This window comes from Lycorma delicatula, chromosome 9 (assembly GCF_047948215.1).
Source record: "Lycorma delicatula isolate Av1 chromosome 9, ASM4794821v1, whole genome shotgun sequence".
NCBI classification, from domain to species: domain Eukaryota; kingdom Metazoa; phylum Arthropoda; class Insecta; order Hemiptera; family Fulgoridae; genus Lycorma; species Lycorma delicatula.
The window spans coordinates 108376270-108403783 of NC_134463.1; the positions used below are offsets into that span (position 1 = coordinate 108376270).

The 27514-nt window shown below is 30.8% G+C and overlaps 1 protein-coding gene across 5 annotated transcripts in view; it reads left to right on the forward strand.

Moving 5' to 3' along the window:
* Nucleotides 1-27514, forward strand: part of jus (EB domain-containing julius seizure protein) — a 746258-nt gene that overhangs the window by 598255 nt on the left and 120489 nt on the right. For all 5 annotated transcript variants that reach the window (XM_075376039.1, XM_075376040.1, XM_075376041.1 and 2 more), the window contains one exon: nt 26164-26301. In XM_075376039.1, coding sequence (XP_075232154.1) covers nt 26164-26301 — 138 coding nt within the window. The remainder of the gene's footprint in view (nt 1-26163; nt 26302-27514) is intronic.

A 27514-nucleotide genomic window follows, 5' to 3' on the forward strand; every position in this document is an offset into this window, starting at 1 on the left:
TATATATATATATATATATATACACACGAGTATAACTAAAATAAATATATTTATTTTAAAGTTTTCAGTTTAAAAAAAAAATTGAAAATAACACAATAATTACAGTAGACTTACATTCAAAATTAGTTATAAGTAATTTGTGATAGAAGTCTAATTATTTTTTCCGAACTTGTACATGTAATCAATTGTATCTCAACTGTGAATAAATTGACAAAAAGTATTTTTATTTTTGTACTTTAGATAGATGCTCCGAGTAAAATTGCTACAAATTTACATACAAGATTTTGAAAGCGTATTATCAAAATTTAAAAACTGGGTAAAAATATATCCTGGGATTCAGTATCGGTATAAACTCTAATGATTATCTTGAGTCAAGTAAAAATGAATATTTGTCTAGTCTACAAAATCATTTGTCAATTAATCTTTCCCTATATGCATTCCCTTCAATTACATACGATATATCATATATCTTTGGGAAAACTTGTTGAGCGAATGTAGTAGATTTTTATTTAAACTTTCTCTAAGTTCCCTTAAAAATTAAACAAAGACATACTCGTCTTTTACGGAAATAGACCAAGTCCTGTGAATGAAGAATATTCAATAGTATCCAATTTAATTTAGATGTGTCATGTCACGTTTGCGTTAAGGACAGGTGACTATCCTCAGGTCACCTAGATGGCGTTTTCATTCCGATTTCTGACCAAGTATAATACCTCGGACTCCACCTAGATCGTTACTTGACATAGAAGAACCACGTGAAACAGTAAAAAAAACAACTAAATATATGTTTAAGGAGCTTTATTGTTACCGATCAGGAATTCACTTTTTTCGCAGTCCAACAAACTTTTAATATTCAATTTCACGTGGGATACGAAGAGAAAGAGCAATATTGAGATTATACAATGCTTTTCAGTATAAATTGGCGAGAATCGTTACAGAGACGCCGTTGTTTGCACGGAACGAAGAAATTCATAACTATCTGGAATTGCCGTATGAAATCAAGCAACTCGATTCACAATACAAAAAACGGGTAGGTAATCTTGTGAACTATGTTGTGCTGTATCTCCTGACAACAGTGACGATGTCACTGGCGACTCAAACGAACGTTTTTAAGCAAAAAAAAAAAAAAAAACATGATAAAGTTAGGATCTTTATATTGGTCTAGATGATTCATGTTTAAGGATACCAGACAATGATCCAACAATCAATTTTTTGTACCTCAAAACTTCATTCGGAGTATTTTTAAGTAGCTAGTATTATAGGTAGTATATGCTATATAGATAGTATTATATTTCTGACAGGAATAAGAATAGCCGTAGAGAAAGGATTATACATCCATGGAGGACTCCCACTATGCGTATTAAGTGAATTTTATGCATAATATTTATAACAACATGGTTACTTAGTAAATTTAGTATAAACAATTTAGCGTTGACCATTCTAAATATCTGCTAAGATAAATGCATTCTAAATGTCCGCCATTTTCTAGTCTTTATATAATAATTTATATCTCAAGTTCGGATAGTCAAATCGCATTAATATTTTGTAAGCGTCTTGTTAATAAAGTTTTAAAATTATCGAAAATTCAAAAATTCAAAATGGCGGCCATATTTATTTTTCAATCCGTTATATCCATAAATATTAGTTTTATCAAGATTTATGTTATTTGCTAAAATATTAATGATTTTATTAATAAAATATATTTTATTTATTGAACAAAATTACAATTTATTTCTGAAAATCGGGTAATAAATAGCCGATTTATAGTAGAAAATTGATGTAATCATGTGTTTTGTTTTCATGTCCTCTACTTTACGTTCAATTCGAAATATTAATTGTTTTTATTTATTGTTAATTCTAGTATTGTAAATTAGTATCAAATTAATAATATTCTTACAATAACAGATCTAATAATTATGACACAAAATTACAACATCAATTTTCTCCCATAACTCGACTATTTGTTAACCGATTTAAAAAAATAAAATGTCATTTTGTTTAAAATAAAAGGCTTAATATTTTAGAAAATAACGTAAATTTTGATAAAACTAATATTTATAGAGTTATAATGGATTGAAAAATAAGCATGGCCGCCATTTTGAAATTTTCGAAGGTATGTAAGTCCTGATTTTTTTCTAATTTTAAAACTTTATTACCAAGACGGTTACCAAATATTAATGTGATTCGTCTATCCGAACTTAAGATATAAATTATTATATAAAAATAAGAAAATTGGGGACAATGGGAGAACGAAGAGTAATTGCCAGTTTTCCTAAGGATATTTTTTGTTTAGTTTTACTAAATAGAATTCGAAAAAGTATAGCCAGTTCACCGTTTTAGAAACACTCTGTAACTGTACTGTCCGAAGTGATGAGCTTGCTTATATAATGTATGTGTGGAGCTGCTGCTGAATTGTCAAGAGGGAGTGAACTGTAAAGAGCCGAGCCATGCCGACAGTAGCCGAGTGCCTCCGAAAGGAGCTGTGTGAACTGTGAAGAGTCTCTGAATCGTCAAGAGCCGACTGCATCCGAAAGGAGCCGAAGAAGTGTAAAGAGTGAATGAATCCGACCGAAATCGAAGATCTTTAAATTTAAAAGTCCTATATTAAATGAAAATTAAAGTTCCAACATTTAAACAGGAGAAATAAAAAATGAAACATTTATAAGAGTATTTAAAAATTAAATGTCATTTAAATAACCCGAGTCTTAACATACTGTTAGTTAAAAATCACATTATAAATGAATTATTATTATTTTTTTTTTGTAAGTTATTATGAATGATAACATGAATCATATGATTTTTTTTTAAATGTGAATGAAGTTACCGCCAATATATTACAAATAATAACATGTCTCACAAAGAGTTAAATAACAACTTATCGAGAATCAGAATATAAACACGTCCGCACTGCTACACATCTGTTGTACTTTATATTTATATTTATAAATTCAGTTGGTAACATATAATATACAAACGAACACTACAGATTAGGATAATATTCATACAATCGGAAGAAAAATATAGAATTGAATGATTAACAGTTATCAAGGGGTTTGTTATATCGTGAGGATTAAAAAACTTATATGTTAGTATTAAAAATTTTCGTTTATTCTTAAAAGTTTTGTTTTAATAATTGTATTATTACTCACTCGATCTCTCTCTCTCTCTCTCTCTCTATATATATATATATATATATATATTTGCAATTTTATCGTTTTTTACCGACTTTTCAAAGAAAATTACAGTATTACTTTCTGTAGCATTATGAGAGTGGGGAATGGAAATGAATCTTTTTTTACGTTCTCAGGTATGAGGAGTACGAAAATAACATTCGCTTAAATTGTGATTTCCTTATATCTGTATATATATGCCTATGTGTAAAATTTGTGGCTTAAAAATCTCATTCTATCTGTCAGGGTATTGTTAGAAATATTAAAACAAATTAAGAAAATATTAAAATTAAATTAACGGAAAGTCTTCTTGCTTGGAATTACTCAAGATTTTTTTTTATTAAATTTTTTTTTGCTCAATAATAATTATAATTACAATAGACTACTGCGGAGCCATAAGTAAGTTTCCTAACAAAAGAACGTGATAAGAGAGTCCTTAATGAACCCCCAAAATAAGTAATACGCAATAAATAGTTGCAAGTAAACTTAGTCCAATATAAAATTTCAAGCTCAGTCATGAATCACAAACCATTAATTTCAGCACCATATAGTCCACAAAACAAACAGTAATAACAAAGAATAAAAACAAAAAGAAAGAAAAAAATAGAAAAAGGAAAACCAGAATAAAAAGAAAGAGAAGTAACAAAAAATTAGATACGACATCATTAAATTTGACGGTGTTAGATTCCAAACTGTTATACTGCTAAGTCGAGTACAAGGGGCACGTCTCAACCGTCGGACGTCTCTGCTGTTATCGAGTAGATTAATTGCAAAGTGGTCTACATGTTTCTCAAGCCTCTACAGGTATTTGACATTGGGCTGTTGTGCAATCTCATGAATCAACGGGACCTCCAGATAATCGTGAATCTCATTCCACGTGAACCGTGGCGCTTCGGCAATCACCCTCGCTACTTTGTTCTGGAATCGTTGTATAATTTCTAAATTACTAGTACTAGCCGTTTCCCACAATTCTACACCGTACGGTGTGAAATATTGGGCGCAGGATAGCCTAGTAGATTAAGATCTTGTTGGATAACGTGAGGCCTGAATTCCTCCGTAGCAGCCAATGAAGTTCCCTGTACCTTGCGTTCAGCTGTTTTCCTCTTCATCCTCACGAGACACTTCCAGGTCAAACGCCGATTCAGATGAAGTCCCAGATACCGCACAGTCTTCGTTTGCGAGATCAAAACACCATCGAAGTACACACTGGAATAAGTTAACCCCCCCCCCCCCCCCGTCGCATGGCAAATGTGACGTGCCTCGACGGCACATTGATTAACCTTAATCCTCCACTTTTTCTGCCACACAAAGACACGGCCATTTTTAGGTCCTTCGACGTTCTAATTAAATTGAACCTTCGTTTTTACAATTAAACATAAGTGCTTTCGTGACGTTAATTTTTAAAATTCTTTTGATTTATAACAATATTTAAATGACATATACATATTTATTAAATAACACAGAATTAAACAATTAACAAAAATCATTTCATTCGGTACATGACATGTAGTATAATTTAAAATTGCAAAATTAATAGTAAATAAATGTTTTTTTTTTTTTTTTCATGAGCTGTTTGTAATTAAATTACATTATGTTTTTAATAACTTTTCCTTTCGTTGTATTTAAATAGCTTTCGTTACTTCTTAATTTATTAGTTGAAAAATAAAATATTTTTACTATTATTTTTAATATTTATAATGATTAATACGAGTACCAATAAAGTATTCATATTTAAACAGCTACTGTTGATTACAATGCGAAATAATAACAATGAATAGTTAATGCTTCTACAATAAGGTTAGGTTATTTTTATCGTTATTTACATTTAAATAATAATCTTATAACATAAGATAAACATAGCTTGTTATGGTTTGTATTATCGTAGATATGTATATTCATAATCTTTTAATTAAATTTCTTTACCCGGATCTACTTATTCAGGTTACCTCCACCTTAATATTCCTTTCTAGCTCAGCTAACTCTATCTTATACCATTTATAATATTACAGAAGTATCCTTCATTTATTATTCGCCATGTTATTTTTTCAAATTTATTTTGTATGGAATAATGAAAGGTTTTGCAGTCATGATATATTATTGTAAATTTAGTAATTATTCTTTTATTTGTATCTCGTACACTGTTGTCGTTTATTGAATGTTTGTTCTATAATTAAAGGGTTATAAATTACACTTACACAATTTTTTAATCTCGTTTTAAATTCGATTTAGAGTATATCCTAGAGGAATTCGTTTTAAAATAATACATTTTAGATACTATTAGTTCAATCTTTAACTCTGTTTAATAAGTATATCAACACCGATAAAAATTCAACCGTATGATGCACGTAATTATTTTTAAAAACCGCGTAAACGTTATTAAAAATTAATGAATTCCTTCATAACTGGAATTATGAAGCCGTCTCTTTTTTCCGTTTTCTTAGCGTCCATGTTTGATTTCCGTAAGAAATATATTTCAAACCGATTTTCTCTATACCTAACTCTTTCTCAATAAGTAATAACTTGTTTTGAGATAAATTCGAGAAAAAACAGAATCCTGAATATTTTAGAACAATGAAGATGCAAACAGAACAGCTACGAAATCAGTAGAAGGTATTATTATTTAGGCAATGTGTTCCTGGGAATAGAGCATCTGCACCGTGCGTTGAATATAAGCTAAGTAGAGGAAGTCCTAATATAGTATCTACTATGTTCACTAGTGTTTTTTAAGTAAAACATTTTCTTTTTTTTTAGTAAAACTGTTTATAAAGGGTAACATTAATAAAACCATTAAAAAAGAGAAGAAATACTAATCTCAGGACAAGAAATAGATTTATATAAAAAAAATTGTATAACATGTCGTCAAGGAAACGTTAATAAAACAATCTCTCATCTCGGCGGCGTCCCTGAACAGGTTTGGCGGAGCCCCTAGGATCTCATGACTCACTCATATTTGTGTTACTTATAAATCCCTCTAATTTATCACCAAAATTCCGCTTCCAGTCAATTATACGATGTCTATATCCTAAACACTACTTTTGCCTCATTGGACTTCTTTTCTTTATTAGCTGAAGCATCTGGTGGTAGCATACCATATTAAACAAAGCTAGGAGCTTACCACATTAAAACAATATATTTTGTCATCGCAAAAGTATTATGTTCAAAAAGCTTTTCCAACGGTGACTCTTAAGAGGTAATGGCCACCGTTATTACGGAACTTTTGAAAAGTTTCTTAAGCGTAATATGCTTTTGTAATGAATAAGGATATTGTTTTAGTTTTCAATTTTAAACAACCTTTATTTAAAATTAAATTAGTAATGAAATTATTATAAAATTTTTATTCAGATAACCCGCAAAAATAATTAAATCTTTTATACTTAATGAAATCATTGAAAATAAATATTCAAAAAAAAACTTTTTTCATCATTTTGGAAGCAAAATTAAATGGCGTTTTAATCAACGTAAACAACGCGTGTTTAAGTCTATATTGAGATACAAGTCGGAGACGTACATTCAATATTTGTTACAAAGGTGTTAACAGCATTGTATATACTTTTTAAATTTACTAAAATTACGAAAGCTTTGTAAATAATTTTTGATATTTAATAATTTTTTTTTTACTTACCCTTTTGTGTTTTATCCATATTCTGTAATTTCTCTGAAATTTCTGCTTCGTCAAAACATAATCAAAAAATGTTAAATATTAAAATTTTAATGGTGTATATTATGTTTGTCATCTCATACACGGATACAAAATTAACTTTGCGTTATTACATTCTTTCGGTTTATAATGAAACTATTATCTTTGTTGCCGTAATTTGAATATAAATTTTTACATATGAACTATAAAGAAGAACGTAGTTTAAAAAAAAAGAAAAGTTTCATTGGAATAATATCGCACTCTTTGTATAATTTTACACAAAATAGAGAAGATCTTATGAAAAATTAGTTTATTGGTTATGATAAGTATTATAAGGGATAACATTCACTTCACATATTTAATATAACATATTTAATCATATTAATCCACCGGGTTGGTAAGCTCGTTGTCGTAATTCTGCTGATTTTGAAGTCGACACCCTCGTTTAGAAACCTCCGATTCGTCACAAGCGAAAGGAAAAAGAGCAAGGAGATGATGCTGACAAAATCAGTAGGGAATTAAGAAAGTCGTTGTTTGGAAACATTGCTCCCAAACCAAGATTTTTAATTGTTACAAAGGAGAATGGAAACTTTCAAAAAGTTAGCCCAATCGCAAGAGAAATAACAAATCGTGCTTAACAGGACCACCTGTTAAGGTGGTCCTGTTAAGGAAATTCGTAAAACTTTTAATGGATTACATGTCGAAACCATCAACGACATGCAAAGCCAGAAAGTTCAGGCGTTGAAGAAGATCGGTGAATTTGCGGTTTCTGTCCAACCGCATAGCACACTTAACTCATCCAGAGGAGTTGTTGTTTGTCGCGATCTTCTTAATTGTACAGAAGAAGAAATTGTACAAGAAATGACAAGTCAGAGAGTGACTCAATGTCGCAGACTAACCATGCGAAGAAATGGTGAAGTTGTTCCTTTGGCCTCGCATATTTTAACATTTAATAGGCCGAATCTTCCTGAAAAGGTACGAGCTGGCATCCATCGGCTTCATGTACGGGCATTCATTCCGCAGCCGATGAGATGTTTTAAGTGTCAACGATTCGGACACACACCACCTAGATGTGAAGCGCAGGAAATATGTATATGTGGAGAGAAAACACACGAGGGTGACCCATGTAAAGACCCTCCAATCTGCGTTAACTGTAAAGGGCATCACAACTGTTGTTCAAGAAACGAACCTACATATAAATTAGAAACAGCCATTCAGGAAGTTAAAACGCTTCAGAAGGTCAGTTATCCTGAAGCAAAGAAAATTGTTAATCAGCGTACACCACGACCATCGACTTCTTATGCAGAAGCAGCGGCTGCCCTTCCACATCTAAAATTATTGTGGAGTAGTTGCTTAACACGATGCCACCAAGTCTTGCGACCATGATTGAAAGAATCATTGATTCAAAGATTGAGTCGATTCATCAGAGAAAACAAAGTAAAGATGACACGGCTCATCCCCGGACTGACGCCGTTGACATGAGAGACGCACCAGCGCCGTTTAAAAAACCAGCCAAATCTGCGATCGTAAAGCCACCAGCTAGCGTAAAAATGAAAAATCTTGACTTATCTGACAAAGAGAAACAGATCACTCCGTCGACTAGTCACAAGCCTAAAGAAATTGTGACAAGAAAATCCGAGTCTACCGAAATGGAGGTGCAAGTTACTATCGAGAAAGCACCAGATAAAGATGATATAAAAACTGCAACAATGGAGCCTCCAAAAGCTCAAAGAACAGCTTCAGTGAGAGCATCTATTTCAGCTGGACCCAGCACTGCAGTAGAGATAGAATCCAGCTCATCAGCCGCGGAAAGTGCATCGCTTGCTAGTTTAGATTCAATAGCAACGATGCTAACTGCACCAACGAAGTTTTTGTCTCCTGACGTCAGCCGCAGAACGTCACTGGCATCGGAAAGAGAGGAAGACGATGCCATGTCTGAAGCCTCAGATACGCTGTCATCAGAGGTTGAGACCGTTAGAAGAATGGAGAAACGGTGCAAGACAGGATGGCTGAAAGGAAAGCCTAGGAAGTAATTTTTTGAATTCGAACTTATAGAAAAATGTAATTTTTGACCTTTTTTGATTCATGAGAATGTGAATCACTGAACCTTTTTTTTATTTTTTTTTTGAAGTGGGATGACCAAAGTAGTCAATGCCCCTAAAAACCTCAAAAAATATATATATATACATAAATAATTGAGGATACTTAAGATAAAAATAATGTCATGAACCATAGAGAAGAGAATAATTTTTTGTACGAGAAGATAAAACAAGATAAAAGGGAAAAAAGCCATATAATTGCGGTCAGCTGCGAATATTTATTTAATTGTTTAGCTAGATTCGTCACAGTTCTTGTATACCAATGTCAGCATATTAAAATTATGATAGTTAACATTTGTAGAGATTTTGTGATTCTCAGGAATAATCAAACTTCTTTTGCAATTTATTACAAGCGGCTATTCATTCTATAACTGCTGATGTCCCATTAGATTTAGAAGACGATTTTAAAAAATTTCGATCAAAATTTTAATATAATCTTGAAAATATTTTTCTCGACTGGTGCAACCAGTCAAACTGAAAATTGTTGTAATACACGCGCGTGCGTCCACACACACACACACACGCACACACACACAGAGAGAGAGAGAGAGAGAGAGAGAGAGAGAGAAAGACAGAGTCAGAGACACTATAATATATATTTATTATACAGTGTGTATGTGTGCGTATCATTATATTTAAACTTACATTTATTACTGTCATTTATATTACAACCATTTTCGGTAGTAATGTATTTTAATAAATTAATTTCTTCATTTAATTCAACATTATCATCTGAATAATTCACGGCTGTGTTAATCAAGCTACTCGTATCAATAAATAAATCTTTCTGACCAGTAGGATGTGTCAACACAATGTAAGATGATCAAACATAGTAGGATGTGTTGATTTGTTATTAATTATTGTTATTGGTGATATTGTTATCGTATATTGATATCCAGTCGTAATCTATTTTTTTTTTTTTATTTTAATGTTTAAAAAGAGAAATGTTGGGGTTGCATTACTTTTGGTTCGCTTGGTATAAGTGATCATTCGACATAAACCTGTACATATAAAATATTTTTCAAACATTCCTTTTTTCTCATGTATTTGATATGATGTTTAAAAGTAGAAGGAGATCTAATAAAAATCAACAGGTTTATTGTAGCTTTAGAACGAAATTTTTAATAACTTCTCGTTGAATTGAACATCTTTTTTATTTTTTTCATTTTGTACTGTACGTATATTGAATGTATTCAAACTTTTCAATAAAATGAAAAGATTAAAAAAGCATCGCTCGGATTCAAATAATTTTACTTTCTAATCTACAGAGTCTATTTATAAATATATGCGTACTTATATTCAACTCTGTTATTTACTGTAATTCATTGGAAATTTGATAATTATATATTCATATATATATATATATATATATATATATATATATATATACATTTAAGCACACGCATGTCGAGAGGTTCATGAATGAATTAATCTCATGAGTAAATGAAATTGCATAATATCTTCATTAGACTGAATTAAATTACGGAAAAATTTTAATATCTAAATGGCAAAATCATGTACGAGTAAAAACTTGATTTTATTTCATTTTTCAGTTCAACTCATTATTAAATATATATTACTTTTATAACAATGTTAAATGAATGTAGTTTAATAAAAACGTAAATGTTCCGATAATATCTCTTGTTTTAAATGTAGATTACGTTTTTTTTTTATTCCGCTGAGTTATTAATATTGCAGTTTAACTTTTGACAGTATTATCAATCATGATTTTCTTCTCTTTTTTTTAATTGGACAATTTCTAATTAAGCTTTATCCTAAAGCTGAAACTAATAATAGCAATTATGTTATTCCAGATACAAAGTAAAAATTGAACCTCAGTTAAAACAAAATGTATTTGTTTTTAATTGTAGTAAATACTTTAAAACTAGATACAACCATTATTGCTTTTTATGATTAGCTTAAATTTAAGCAAGAAATATTGCTTTAATGTAATCTGGTTATTACTTGTTTTATTCCGAAAATAATATCATTAAAAAAAATTGTTATAACCCTGAATCCAAAAACATAAAAATCGATTTTTTAACCATAAAATGGTGTACATATACATACACAAATTTTAAAATACTTATATATGTAAGTCTTTTTTTCTTTAAAATTTAAAATTCCTAGATCTACAATAATGAAAATTAATATGTTTCTTTACCTATTTGAAAGATTTATTTTATTTTAAACAAGGTTTAGTAAAGTCAAGTATAGAGTTGGAAGTGTTACTGAGGAATTGTGTTTTCTTGGAGTTAGTTAAATTCATTGAGATTTTATTCTAAAATACCATAGAAAGTTTTTTTTTGTTTTTTTTTGACGTGACAACGTCTTATAAATCGATGAACGCCGGCAGCACGCACTAAAAATTGTCCCGTTCCGCCTGAGCCGAGTCGAGCGAATCGAGCTTTCAGTCAGGAATATAATTTTTTTACATCAAAAATTAATTTAAATGTCAGAAAAAGATTTTTGAAAGTATATGTTTGGAGCGTCGCTTTATGGAAGTGAAACGTGGACGATCGTAGTCCCTGAGAAGAAAATATTAGAAGCTTTTGAAATGCGGTGCTATAGGAGAATGTTAAAAATCAGATGGGTGGACAAAGTCACAAATGAAGAGGTGTAGCGGCAAATCGATGAAGAAAGAAACATTTGGAAAAATATAGTTAAAAGAAGAGACAGACTTATAGGTCACATATTAAGGCATCCTGGAATAGTCGTTTTAATATTGGAGGAACAGGTAGAAGGAAAAAATTGTGCAGGCAGGCAATGTTTGAAATATGTAAAAAAATTGTTAGGGATATAGGATGTAGGGGGTATACCGAAATTAATCTTGGAGAGCTGCATCAAACCAGTCAAATGACTGAAGATAAAAAAAAATATGAGTCTTTCTTGAAGTTTACTTTAATTATCATAACTATTTTTTTGCGTAATGATGGTAAATTATAATAAATATTGTACCGTTTTAAGGAAAATATAAGTTTAAAAAAACTTTTTCTACAACGGTTAAACATATCACACAATATATATAAAATTGAGGATTGTGGAAAAAATGTAAAAAATTCATTGAATAAGCAAAGAGAGCAGGTGTTCAGTAATATTACAGATTTGTAAACTGAGAAAGAAATTCGTATAACATACGTATATACACACAAAAGCCACTGTAAAGTGGATCTGAAGAAGCACAACCAGTATTTTTCTCTTTTTCTATACACAAACTACTTGAATGCATCAAACTGAATAAAAGAGAGGTGTATACACAATAAAAATATAGTGTTTGCACGTTCCACAAATTTTTCAACAAACATAAAAAAAATATAAATAAATAAGTAACATTACCTTGAATAAGATATACGTGGAAGTACTTAATGGAAATACATTTAATTAAAGTATTTCTCGAATAATTATGATAGATTTATTTCAGTATAATTCAAATCACCTTGATCATGGAGGCAATGTGAGTATAAGTATATATATATATATATATATATACACACTTATACTCACAGTATACTCAGTATATATTTATACTTATACTCATATACTTATATATATATATCCTCGTATATACGGTGCTTTAGTTTTACATCAAAAAGGAATATAATGACTTATTTTTTTGCGATTGAATGATTGAAATTTAAAAAAATTTGATTTTGTTCTGTAAAAGGAACAAAAACATTGGGAAGCAATAAAATTTTCTATTAATTTACCTTAGAATAAAATATTAGTATTTTTGTTCATGCGATTAAGTAACAAAACCAATTATTTATGGCATTTTGATTTTTTCGTGTACGGATATAGAAAAATGTATTGAGTAAATGTATGAATAAAGTGTATGAAAAAAATATGCTCATTCTATAAATATGCTTCGAATTTAATAATACCATTACAGGATAAATTAACTGTGGAAATCTTAAAACAGATAAGAAATTGCAAACGTGCGGCACTGAAAAATTCGTACTGGTTATGAAAAGAAAAAACCAACTGTGTACGTGTGTATATTCACTCTGTATTGAATTTCCATTCTGTTTTGTAAGTTACGTGACTCATGTTACAGTGTTAAATTGGTGTTATTAATTTTTCATGATATAAAATCATAATTGTTTTTGGGTCACTTGGTACCGTGATAATACGTAGGAAACAATTTTATAACCTTTTAATTCTAAGTCTTGTTGTAAGTAGACTTCATTTTTTTATGTTTTATTTGTTTATTTTGTTTAAAGAAAGTTAATAAGGAATATTCATTTGGAAGAAACATTCCTCACTTTCCGATGGTTGGGATCAATTGTATTTTTTTTTTTTTTAATCTTTTTTATCTTCAGTCATTTGACTGGTTTGATGCAGTTCTCCAAGATTCCCTATCTAGTGCTGGTTGTTTCATTTTGGTATACCCCCTACATCCTACATCCCTAACAATTTGTTTTACAAATTCCAAACGTTGCCTGCACGTACAATTTTTCACTTCTAACTGACCCTCCAATATTAAAGCAACAATTCCAGGATGCCTTAATATGCCGGCCTATAAGTCTGTCTCTACTTTTAATTATATTTTTCCAAATGCTTCTTTCTTCATAGATTTGCCGCAACAGCTCTTCATTTGTCACTTTATCCACCCATCTGATTTTTAATATTTTCCTATAGCACCGCATTTCAAAAGCTTTTAAACTTTTCTTCTCAGGTACTCCGATCGTCCAAGTTTTACTTCCATATAAAGCTACGCTCAAAACATATATTTACAATAATGTTTTCCTGACGATTAAATTAATTTTTGATGTAAAACAATTATATTTCTGACTGAAGGTTCGTTTCGCCTGTGCTATTCGGCATTTTATATTATCGCTCCTGCTTCGTCCATCTTTCGTAGTTCTACTTTCCGAATAACAAAATTCTTCTACCTCGGTTATCTTTTCTCTTCCTATTTTTACATTCATTCTACTTTTGGTTCATCTTCGTCATTTTTAATACATTTCATTACTTTTGTTTTGTTCTTGTTTATTTTCATGCGGTAGTTTTTGCGTAGGACTTCATCCATGCCATTCATTGTTCCTTCTAAATCTTTTTTTACTCTCAGCCAGAATTACTATATCATCAGCAAATCGTAACATCTTTATCTTTTCACCTTGTACTGTTACTCCGGATCTAAATTGTTCTTTACCATCATTAACTGCTAATTCTATGTAAAGATTAAAAAGTAACGGGGATAGGAAACATCCTTGTCGGACTCCCTTTCTTATTACGGCTTCTTTCTTACATTCTTCAAATATTACTGTGTTGCTGTTTAGTTCCTATAAATGTTAGTAATCGTTCTTCTGTCTCTGTGTTTGAAATTTAATTTTTTTTAAATGCTGAACATTTTATTTCAGTCTACGTTATCGAACGCCTTATCTAGATCTATAAAGGCCAAGTATGTTGTTTTTTTTTTCCTTTAATCTTCCTTCTACTATTAATCTGAGCACTAAAATTGCTTCCCAACACTTCTTCCACTCTCCTCTCAATTCTTCTGTACAGAATTCTAGTTAAGACTTTTTATGCATGACTAGTTAAGCTATTTGTTCTGTATTCTTCACATTGATCTGCTCCTGCTTTCTTTGATATCATGACTATAACACCATTTTTTGAAGTCTGACCGTTTTCGTAAACATTACATACCAGTTTGTATAAACTATCAATCGCTTCCGCACCGGTACTGCGCAGTAATTCTGTAGGTATTCTGTCTACTCCAGGGGCCTTTCTATATTCAAATCCTTTAACGCTCTCTTAAATTCAGATCTCAGTATTGTTTCTCCCCATTCATCCTCTTCGACTTCCTCTTCTTCTTCTATAACACCATTTTCTAATTCATTTCCTCCGTATAACTTCAATATATTCCACCCACCTATCGACTTTACCTTTCGTATTATATATCGGTGTACCTACCATCTTTGTTTAACACATTATTAGATTTTAATTTGTGTATCAAAAAGTTTTCTTAAACTTTCTTGTATGCTCAGTCTGTTTTACCAATGATAATTTATCTTTCCACTTCTGAGCACTCTTCTTTAATCCACTCTTTTTTCGCTAGTTTTCACTTCCTGTTTACAGTATTTCTTAATTGTCGTTAGTTCCTTTTACTTTCTTCATCACTAACATTCTTATATTTTTTTACATTTATCCATCAGCTGCAATGTATCCTTTGATATCCAAGGTTTTCTACCAGTTCTCTTTGTTCCGCCTAAGTTCGCTTCTGCTGTTTTAAGAATTTCCTTGTAGCATTCTCCCATTCTTCTTGTACATTTTCTACCTTATCTTTTTTACTCAGGTCTCTTGCGACGTTCTCATAAATCTTCTTTACTTCCTCTTCCTCAGGCTTCTCTAAATTCCACCGATTCAACCTTTTTTTCAGGTTTTTAAACTCCAATATACATTTCATTATCACTAAATTATGGTTGCTATGTTGGCTCCAAGGTAAGCTTTGCAGCCGACGAGTTGATTTCTAAATCTTTGCTAAACCATGATATAATCTATCTGATACCTTGCAGTATCACCTGCCATATTCCGTGTGCATATTCTGCTATTATGATTTTTAAACTGGGTGTTGGCAATTATTAAATTATACTTCGTGTAAAACTCTATAAGTCAGTTCCTTCTTTCATTTCTTTTGTTCAGCCCATGTTCACACTCAGTATTTCCTTCCTTGCCTTTTCCAATGCTTGCATTCCAATCTCCAACTATAATTAAATTTTCATCTCCTTTTATGTGTTTATACGAATAAATTGACGAAACAATTTCTTCGTATATACACTCTACCTGATCATCATCATGGACACTTGCAGGCATATAGACGTTAACAATCGTTGTCGGCTTAGATTTTGATTTTATCCTTATTACAATGATTCTATCGCTATGCATTTTGAAATACTCTACTCTCTTCCTTGTCTTCTTGTTCATTATGAAACCTACTCCTTGGAGTAGGTTTTGTAATGAGGTGGAGGAACCCCATTTACGGTCGCCGAAGCAATGCCGGACTCGCTAACAGGTTCTGCAAGCTGTTACAGAAAATGCGTATATATTCTTGCGCACTACCGACTAAACCTTCACCCCTGGCGACCCCACCTTCTGGGAAACCGCTAATAAAGCATTATTTCAGGAGGGGGGTAAGCGCCCACACACACATTCGGTCTCCACAAGCAATTGCTATGTTGGCTCCAGGGTAAGCCCGTACCAGACCACTACACACCACAAATACCTAAAGGAGGAAACATCCAGAAAAAATAGAACACCTACCAGGTACTACGACATACCACACACGTTTATACATTCATACAATCAAGCCAACACAAGGTAAGCCCACAATACTCAAGAAGACATGGGTCGACCTTTGGTCGTTTTCCTCTTCCAACCGAAACTCGCTAATGCCTACTACTCTATATTTAATCTAGCGATTTCCCTCTTTAAATTTTCTAACCTACCAACCATTTTTATACTTATAACATTCCACGCTCCGACTCGTAGAAAGTTATTTTTTTATTTTCTGGTGAGCCCTTCCTTAGTAGTCCCCACTCGGAGATCCTAACGGGGACTAGTTTACCTTCGGAATATTTTACCAAGGAAATCGCCTCCATCTTTGTTTCATGAAAATGCAGAGAGTTACATTTTTTCTGCGCAGTACTCAGAAGATTGAGCCATGCTGATACGGCCGTTTAAGTCCTCCTGACCTACGCCCTTAACAACTACTGAAGGAGCTGAAGCTCTCTTTCAGGAATCAATCCTTAGTTTGGCTCTCAACAAATACCTCTCCGATATGGCTGCACCTTCGGTCTAGCTATTCTGTATCACTGAACACTCAAGCTCCCTCACGATCGACAAGGTCTCATGATTCACAGAGAGAGGGATCAGTTGTAAACACTGTTAAAACGAATTTTTTTTTTTTATAATATAAAAAAAACATTTTTTGACAGTGTTTTATAAGTTATTAACCCAGCACATGTTGGCTTCTGATATTTTGATGAATTAAATATAAATAAATTATTATTAGGAATTATTAATAAAAAAAATACATTACAACCCCAAACAGCAAGTCACGAGAATATTGAACTCAACATATTAATGGATTAATTTATAATAATAATAATAATAATAATAATTTTTTAAATAATTAATATTATTAGACAACTTAGCAACTTCGTAGCTGTAGTTAGTTTTAGTTCATTTTTATGCAAAATAAATGTTTGTTAAGAATTACCTTACATACAAAAAGTTTCTTTTTAGGTCTTTTAAGAGCTATTTATTTTATTACTTTTTAAAAGTTTTTTTCGTAAAACGAACTTTAATATCATTTTTATTAATAAATAAGGAATAAATTTAAAGAAAGTTGAATAATAAGAATGTAGTAAATGTATTATAGTATATTGCATTCATGAATACATGATTGATATAAGTTTTTATTTCACCGTTGTTATTTGGATGAAAATGAGTCGTTAAAAGTCTTATTTTAACGGGAGTGTGTTTTTTAAGTCTTACAAGAGAATGCAATGTTAGTTTCTATTTTGTATTTTCTCGCGTGTATTTTCAAAACGGAAACCAGATAAAGTGCTGTTATTGTATATAGAAGTGTATATATATATATAATATCAGGACGCGTTATTATTCTCTTATCAGTTTTTAACTTTCAACCACTCCTCCATCTACTACAACTAATCATCTATCATTTTCTTATTATGCTTTCTTCATTCCATTTTATTTTCTTCACCCTTTTCTTTCTTTCAGTTTCATTCTATCATTAAACGTCCAACTGTATGAATATTAAAAGAATTAAAAATGAGAAAAATCATTTGAATATGTTCTGTTAATTATTTCTTAAGATTGCTCTTTAATATTGTTTGCTTTTCAACTCAAAGTTACTTAACAGTTAAATTTTTAATACCATCTCAGCTTGTTATTTAAAACCACCTCATATTGATTGAAATATACTCGTATTGCTTTATAACGGTTTACAAAATTAAAATAGATTATTTTAGGCGCTAATTGCTTTAATTTTAGTTTAAATGTTTTTTTTTATATTATTAATAAAATTACACCATCTATTCATGTATGAGTGTATGAGCAAAATCGATAAAATACAAGTATTTTTTTCTATTAAGAAAATTAATTGCTTATTTGGCATGTATTTTTTTCCATATCTCCAGCCTCGTTACACTGATTTTGATGAAATTTGTTACAATAATCTCTGTATACTATTTAAGTTTGGTCACAATCGGTCAAGAGATACGAACTTTTTGGATCTTGTATCTGAAAATTTTATTCAAAAGATTTTTTCATAAGTTAATGCTCCTTTAAAATAGAATATTGAAAAAAACATTAAGATTATTACATTAGTATAATCACTTCCGTTATATATTTGAACAATTTCATTGAGGGATGGGAGATAATAATGGGTTTTGTTTTTTCGCAGTTATCGTCTGGCTTGATATCTTCAGAATAAACTGACCGATTTTGATTAGATTTTATACGATAACTTCCTAATATGGGTCACTGATAAGATTTAATTTTAGTTACAATTTTTGAAGAAGTAAGGAATTATATTCATCATAGATCTCGTAAGACTTTATTCATAGAGTAAAATAGTTTATTAAATGATTTTGTACGTGTTTTTTTTTATTGGTAAAAAAAAAATGACGAAATGTTTTTCTTTAGTAAAACACCTACTGTGAAAATTTTTAACTTATTTATAAAGATTCTATATAAATATTTAATTAATATTTATTTAAATATTTAATATTTATGTGTCATAGATAAAATTAAAGGTAAATAAATAATCTCTTAAACCATTTTAAAAAATTTTACTACTTTAATTTAAAAAATAAAAGGTTTAAAATAACCTACCAAAAATTACCAGATCTGTGGCATTATATGCTTTTTTATCATGCAGACCCTAATAAATTAATTTTTTTTTAAAATAGTGATAAGAATAATATTACGTATGAAAAAAATAAATTTATCAAAAGAGATTTTTTTCCTTACCATATAGTACTATGTTACAAGTTAATACAACGTAAAAGCTATTGTGGAATATTGGTATTGGAAATTTTGAATCGTAAGCTGTATCTGCCGATCTGAATGTTGTGTAGTATGAGGATTTTCTCAAGTATTTCTCCAAGATAACCCATATTTTCCAGATTCACTTATCGTACAATTCATAAAATTTCTACATGATTTGGAATTCTCTATGAAATTTTATAATATTTATTATGTTCCGATCCCAAACGTTTGCGTGCTGAATTGGTTTTCTTGGCATTTCTCCCGTCACCACCCCATTCGGTCGCCCTAAAGCATAAGTCCGAATATCTGTGCCACAAACGGCTACTGAGCCTCGAAAGAGTTTAGCGATCAATGTCCTAACTAGCTCTTAGAGCTAACCTAAGAGCGTGAGCGAAATAAGTGTGGTACCATACACCACTCGCTTGCGTATTCCACCGCCCACTTGTCATATATCACTAAAATGGATAGGCGCACCCCAACAACCTTTCTTTCATTTTCCTGTTTAGCCTCCGGTAACTACCGTTTAGATAATTCTTCAGAGGATGAATGAGGATGATATGTATGAATGTAAATGAAGTGTAGTCTTGTACATTCTCGGTTCGACCATTCCTAAGAGGTGTGGTTAATTGAAACCCAACCACCAAAGAACACCGGTATCCACGATCTAGTATTCAAATCCGTGTAAAAATAACTGACTTTACTAGGACTTGAACGCTGGAACTCTCGACTTCCAAATCAGGTGATTTGGGAAGACGCGTTCACCACTAGACCAACCCGGTGGGTTGCACCCTAACAACTACTAAAACATATATGATTATCAATAATTAAATTTACCTCGTCAAATACAGCAATTCGCTGCCACGCCTAGGCCGCTGAATGCCAACTAGTACCTGTCCATCATTAAAGCGCTTCGAGCCTTAATCTGGCTGGTAGCCAGCCATATTTCTCGGTTGACATCCTACAGCACCTCGCTAGAAGTCTTTTTCCTTAGGTAAACTACTGATGTCGGTTGAACAAAGCAACCGCATCAAGGAACTCTCACACGGTCCGACAGTCCGGCTCTCGCCTCAGACTCACCGCTTGTGAGTGGCCAATTTTTCCCTTGACCTCTAAGTTCCAGAGTGGCCTGAGTTCTGGCCCCCCAAGAGCTGGGCAGTCGAACATCATGCGTTCGTCCGACTGGACCTCCCCGTAGACGCACAGCTAATCAGCTGCCAGGCAGAACCGAAACAAATATTAATATTGGTTTAAACAAATAACATGGTTGGAGGACACTAAAGCTCCCTTTCCCCTTAAAAACGAAGGAGAGGCATACCATCTTCCCCAGATCCTGTATAAATCTATACACGGACCTTCCCTTAGTCGTGGCGTGCCATTCTTGCTGCCATGCTTCCATCGCGAGGGTGTAAAGCCTTCTCTGCAGGCGGGAGATGGGCAACTATTCGAAATTTAGAACCGGTGCATTGAGACCAGCGTTCCACTCCGGTACAAGCCCGACTCGAAACCGCATCCCAAATACCTCGGCCTCCCTGCCTCTTCGTAATTTTCACATGGCCGCCCGAACATTCACCACTAAATCGATTAGGAGCGCCCTTCCCAATACAGTGGTAACCTCGTAGGAGGTTGTTTTAAAAACACCAGCCCGTACAATTAAGGCTCTGCGCTGGGAACTCGTTAAATTTTGAATAAATGCTCAATTTTTTCCAAGCTATGCGCCCAAACGATCGCCGCGTAAGAGGTCATACTTTTGAAGACACCTCGGTCTTTGCGTTCCGATTGGAAAAGTTATTTCGGATATATCCTTATCGATGTAAATATATAGGATATATAACGTGAACAGTTATTAAAGTTACCTTAGTCGCTACAGTTTGATAGTGTCTTTTATTAATTAACATTCATAAGAATGAACAACACTTTTTTTTTTGTAACTAATTCTTTTGATTTCCAGAATCGGACTTGATAAATTCATTCTAATACCGTTATGTTAATACCGTTTACTGTATCCAGTTCTTCACGTTTTCATCTTCAATGATCGTCCATAAGTTCCTCATATTCAGCTCTTTCCCGTTTTCGTCTACCTTCATATTCCGTTTTAAAGAAACACTTCTACCTGTTTTCAATTTCCTTCTTTCCCAAATGTCCAGATCATCGTAATGTTTGAATTTCAGTTAGCTACTCAATCATTGAATTTTGACCCAAAGTTTTTCCTATTTAATGTTTACATTTGTTATTCTTTCCCAGTACATTTGATTAAATTCTTAATTTTTTCTATTTCCCCTTCTTTTGTGTATATTTTTTTAAACTTTATGATTCTGCTTTATATATTCACGTCGCAGTGCGTACACTGCTTCGAATATTTTTTGGTTTGGTGTTCCTAATTCTTTCTCTATTTATGAACTAATTATTTATAAACGATTTAGTTTGTTATTCTATCCTGTTACATTTTTATTCTATCGATTTCTAACTCTTATTTTAATCTACAAGGCGCTGCTGTCATATATTTCCATGACAACGAGCATTATGAGTTTTAGAAATTTCAATTACATAAAAGAGTTAATAAAATAGTAAAAATTTTACAATTTTTCAATTTTGTTTTCTTTAAATTTAAATTTTCTTCCTGAATTTCATTTATTGTCATCTAATGTAATAAATCTTGGCTCGTAATTATTAAAAATAAAATCGGATACATTTTAAAAATTTTATCTTCTTTAGATTTGATATTTTTCGTTTTCATATTGTTTTGAAATGTCATTGAAATGGAAAATAAATTTGTAACTATTTTATTATAAACTTTACATAAGCAAACATAATAGCTTGTTTTGGTTAATGAAAAATCAGCTTGAATTTTGATACCTATTGATAACGAGGTTTGGTAAAAATCAGTTATTGTATAATAAGGAATGAAAAAAAATAAATTTATTGTAATAATAATATAATCAGATTGTAAATATTAATTAAAGAATCGGAATTTTTATTGTAATCTAATATAATTTTATTAAATTATATTATAAATTCAACTTTATAATCTATCATCAAAATAATAACAACAATTTATATTTATTTACATGTCACAAGTTGTATGAAACTTATCAAACAATTAGGTTGGAAAAAGCTTATTTCTTTAACGTATCAAATAAATAACTTAGACTTCATCAAAGGTATATATAAAACATGAACAGAACAAAGGAATACTTTACACAAAACTATTCAACTTTTACCAACTTTTCATATTAATTATAAAATAAAGTTTTAACTTTTCAAAGTCATAATTTTCTCAACATTTAAATTATCTATTTTGTCCCTTTATTATTCCTAATATTTTATTTATTATTTTTTAAATCCTTTTTCTTTACTTCCTTTTACAAAATAAAGTATTATAATTGCGAAAAATTTCGGTTTTCAGATTTCTATGGAAATATCCATTTTGACCATCCCTGAATTCATTTGGACTAGTTTCGGCGTGACGTGTGTACGAATGTATCCCGCATAATTCAAAAACGGGATAAACCGTAGAATATTTGAAACTTTGTTTTTAGGTCTGGTATTTAGTACTTTTGTATTGCAATCGACTGGGCCAAAAATGTGTATAAAGTTAGAGCTCTAAATAAATTTGGATTTTGGACTTTTTCTTAACTGCAGTAATCAGCCCTCATCGAGAGATTTTCAACAATATATCATAAGTGGTACTTATTTTCATTAGCTCCAGAGTTATAGCCAAATAATTAATTTTTTTTTAATTATTGAAATAATTGGATCTTACAAAAGGAAGGCACATCGGTACGAATCGGACTTCATCTCCTTTTTTTAAATTTTTTTAAATTTAAATATATATTGATTTACTGATAATTATTAACCTCTGATTGTTAAAAAAAAAATTAAAAATAAATCATAATTCAATAATACCAACACAAAAAAAAAATGAAGAAAAAAAATCTGACATTATTAGTGAAATAAAATATTACGTACGTTTCATTTTAATTCAAAAAATTTTTACTATAGAGGTAAATAATTATTAACAAATCAATATATTTAAAAAAAAAAGAAGATATGTATATGAAGTCTGATTCGAACCGATTTGTGCATGGTTACAATCCGACACGTTCTCACTTACACCACATATCTACTTGAGCGACGTGAGACAAAATCAATATATAAACTAATATAAAACGGTTACTACGGACACCCCAAAGAAATGTGTTGCAGTGGGATGTGCACCACGGTGCAATTGTTTAACTGTCCACTTTATTAAAGAATTGGAGGATAGTATCTCACTTTCAAATGAAATAAGTTTAAATGAAGTGCATCAAAAAATGTATATATGTAATTCAATAGTCGTACAAGGAAGTCATGTAGTGTCTACGTCAGATTGTTATAAATTGTTATTACAGTACGTTTTTTAAGATGTTAGTCTAAATTATGCTATTTTTTAGTATTGAGAAAATGATGATATTTAAGGATTATATTGTAAACCCTAAAAGAGATCTAAGATTAAAATTGACGCTTATGAATGACAGCGCTTTTTTAATTGACTTCATATTTAAATAATATTCATAATATTTTTCAACTGAATTCATAATATTAATTTAAAGGTTATTATGATGTATTAAAATTAAGTATTAAAAGTCAAAACTTAAAGATGAGTTGATCTTTTTTTCTATTTTTCTAAGTTTATATTTTTTTGTTTTAATTTCATTCAAAATACTGATAGAACTTAAAAAAAAAACTGAACTAATATTAATTAATTTTCTTGAATTTCTGCATGATTTCAATATGATATCAAACTAAACAAAATTATTTTATAAAAATCTAATACTACATTTTTAGTTTTTAGTTGCAAAACAGATTATCTTCCTTGTTTTTTTTTTGTCTTCAGTCATTTGACTGATTTGATGCAGCTCTCCAAGATTCCCTATCTAGTGCTAGTCGTTTCATTTCAGTATACCCTCTACATCCTACATCCCTAACAATTTGTTTTACATATTCCAAACGTGGCCTCCCTACACCATTTTTCCCTTCTACCTGTCCTTCCAATATTAAAGCGACTATTCCAGTATGCCTTAGTATGTGGCCTATAAGTCTGTCTCTTCTTTTAACTATATTTTTCCAAATGCTTCTTTCTTCATCTATTTGCCGCAATATCTCTTCATTTGTCACTTTATCCACCCATCTGATTTTTAACATTCTCCTATAGCACCACATTTCAAAAGCTTCTAATCTTTTCCTCTCCGATTGTCCAAGTTTCACTTCCATACATATATACACTCCAAACATATACTTTCAAAAATCTTTTCCTGACATTTAAATTAATTTTTGTTGTAAACAAATTACATTTCTTACTGAAGGCTCGTTTCGCTTGTGCTATTTCGGCATTTTATATCGCTCCTGCTTCGTCCATCTTTAGTAATTCTACTTCCCAAATAACAAAATTCTTCTACGTCCATAATCTTTTCTCCTCCTATTTTCACATTCAGTGGTCCATCTTTGTTATTTCTACTACATTTCATTACTTTTGTTTTGTTATTGTTTATTTTCATGCGATAGTTCTTGCGTAGGACTTCATCTATGCCGTTCATTGTTTCTTCTAAATCCTTTTTACTCTCGGCTAAAATTACTATATCATCAGCAAATCGTAGCATCTTTATCTTTTCACCTTGTACTGTTACTCCGAATCTAAATTGTTCTTTAACATCATTAACTGCTAGTTCCATGTAAAGATTAAAAAGTAACGGAGATAGGGAACATCCTTGTCGGACTCCGACAAGGATGTTCCTTGTATATATTTAAATATATCTTCCTTGTATATATTAAAATTTAACGTTTTTAAAGATCTTTAACTTAGGATATTTGGAAAAATATATTATTTTTCCAAATATCCTAAAAACCACCACCAGAAATACATTTTTTTATAAAATGCTTAAGAATCATCCAAATCTGTTGAATTGTAAAGGAGTAAGTCTTGGATTCACGTAACAAAGTTTACTTATTTTTCGAATAGCGAGATTGGTCAACAATTATTTAATCAAATAATTACAGAATTTAATATTTTACTTTTGTTCTTTGAGATTGATTCCGGTCGGTTTAAAGGGTAGAAGTTAAACTTAGGGACGGTATAAGAAATAGGTTAGACTATGAATATTTTTCTTGTAGAAGTCGTTTTTCAGTTTTTTAGATGATACTATTATCAGCAATATCATTGAAAATATTTTTAAAATATTATTGAAGAATCATTCTGTACATATTTAATTTTTAGCTCTTCTATTTATAATTCATTAAAACTTATCAGGATGTAAAAAGTATACACATTTTTTAAAAGGTTTGAAGATAAAACTCCCATCCATAAAAATAGGAGTTCAACAATTTTTAATTTTTTTTTTAAATTTCAATCAATCCACTTGAAATTTTTGATTAAATAAGGTATTATTATGTTGGAAAACAGATTTCAAACTAACAGAAATACAGTTTTAAATGATTTTTACAGATCATATTTGAACATAATTAATGATTCATTTTTAACATTTTTTATTTGTCTAACGAACCATTTTAGATTTTATTTATTTTTTTATAAACTTTACTTGTTATTTATTTATTCATTTTATAATAAAAACAACTAAAATTGATTATTTTTTATTAGAAAATGAATAAATAGATTGGTTATAGTGGTAGTAATGATTCTAAACTTTGTCATTATGTAAGGAGTTAAATTTTAAGCATTACACAAATGCCAGGTAATTTCAGCAACATTGTTGTCAGATATTTTTTTTTTTATATTCATAGTAATGTGGTGTTATTTTAATCTGTAGTTACAAGGGGTATGCATAGGGCATTATCGGACCCCAACTAGAGGTAGTGACGGGGGGACTAGCCATCCAGGGAGGGCTTCACGGCAACCAGAAGCGGTGGTCGTGTTGCTTCAATGAATCAGTTGGGACTCCGGTGGGAATGTCCGATGGTGGACAATGCTGACGGCTGGCGGTTAGACATCGCCGCGTCACATTAGGTCAGCCGAGGCAACATCTTTTAGGCGGTTACCGGTTGACTTGGTATGGTTAAAAGAGGATAGAAAAAAAAATTGTAATTACAAATCCCTCTTATTCTTCTTTAGATTGACCAAAAAACAAAAATCACTCTGATTTTTTATTAGCAATATTTCTCAGTATAATCGAAATGTGAAACTAATGAATTATTTTAATGAATGGTGAGTGAATTTTATGCATAAATGTGTTTATTATTTTTTTTCTTACAGAAGTTGATATCAATGGGTCATGCTTTTTCAACGAGCAATGTGAGACCAAGGTACTACAGACCGAGTGCAAAGATGGACGATGTGCTTGCAGATTTGAGATGACGCCCACCTATAGAGATAATAAGTTTGAGTGTACCGGTAAGTCATTAATTATTTGATGTTACATGTACTTATTTTTAAATTATGTTAGTGTTACAGTAACTATAGAAATAGATTGATGATCAAAGAGAAGTTTAAGTAATATTTAATAAGAGAGTAGATAACGATAGGATAATATAGTTTATATACACTTCTTAAATGTTTTATAGGACCACACCCAAAAATGTTATTACCGATTCTTCTTTAATTAAAAATCTGAATATAAATTCATATTTATTTAACTCGACCGTTAGTTTATTTTAATTTTAAATTATTAGTGTTTAACAAAAATAAACAAGCCAGTTTTGTAAGGTTTTCTCTTTTTTGTTTTTAATCATTATTTCGCATTATTATTTATAATGATATAAGCAATTTCCTTTCTTTTTATTTTCTTTCTATACTTTACATCAGTGCTTTCCACCATATTTCAAGTTTTCTCCCAGCTAATAAGTTTGCGGTTCTCGAATATTTAATCGTAATTATTTAAAAGCATTTAAGATAGGTTGGAAAATAAATACAAATAAATATAAAATGAATATATTAATATAAAGTAGACCATGAAAACTAATTTAAAATAATAAAAATTAGTAAATATTTTTACGCATGTACACTGTACAATCCTGTGACTAATGAACCGTGTAAATTGTGTCAAACGAATTTGAAATGTTAGTTTTCTATTGCTTCTTAATGTGAATCTCAATTTAGAACCACTGATTTTCCACTAAATAAAAAAGTAACCTTTTTTCAATGACGGATTTTAAGTATCTTAAGTTGTTCGTTGACTTACATTTAGACGTCCTCTTACATTTGGTAATTAATTTTACTAATTGAATTATTAGTATAAATACTACCTAGCAAGTTGGAACGCGAACACTGAACATTACATCTTGCTTAAGGAAAGATATTCATAAATCAAGGTCGTGTCACAAATAGAGGGTAATTTGCGTGTTCAGTCTGCAGCAGCGATGTATTAGTGACGGAAACTTTGACTCTATCTTTACAAAAGTATTATTTAAACGATTGATTAGAAAAACCTTTTAAGCTCTTATTCTTAAGAATGTAATTTAAATTTTTGTTTTAAGAATTAATCTAAAATATATATATATATATATATATATATATATATATATATGTGTGTGTGTGTGGGTGTGTGTCACACACGAAGAACTTCTAACTTTAGTGGTAACTGAAGTATTCCAAAAAAAATAGCTTA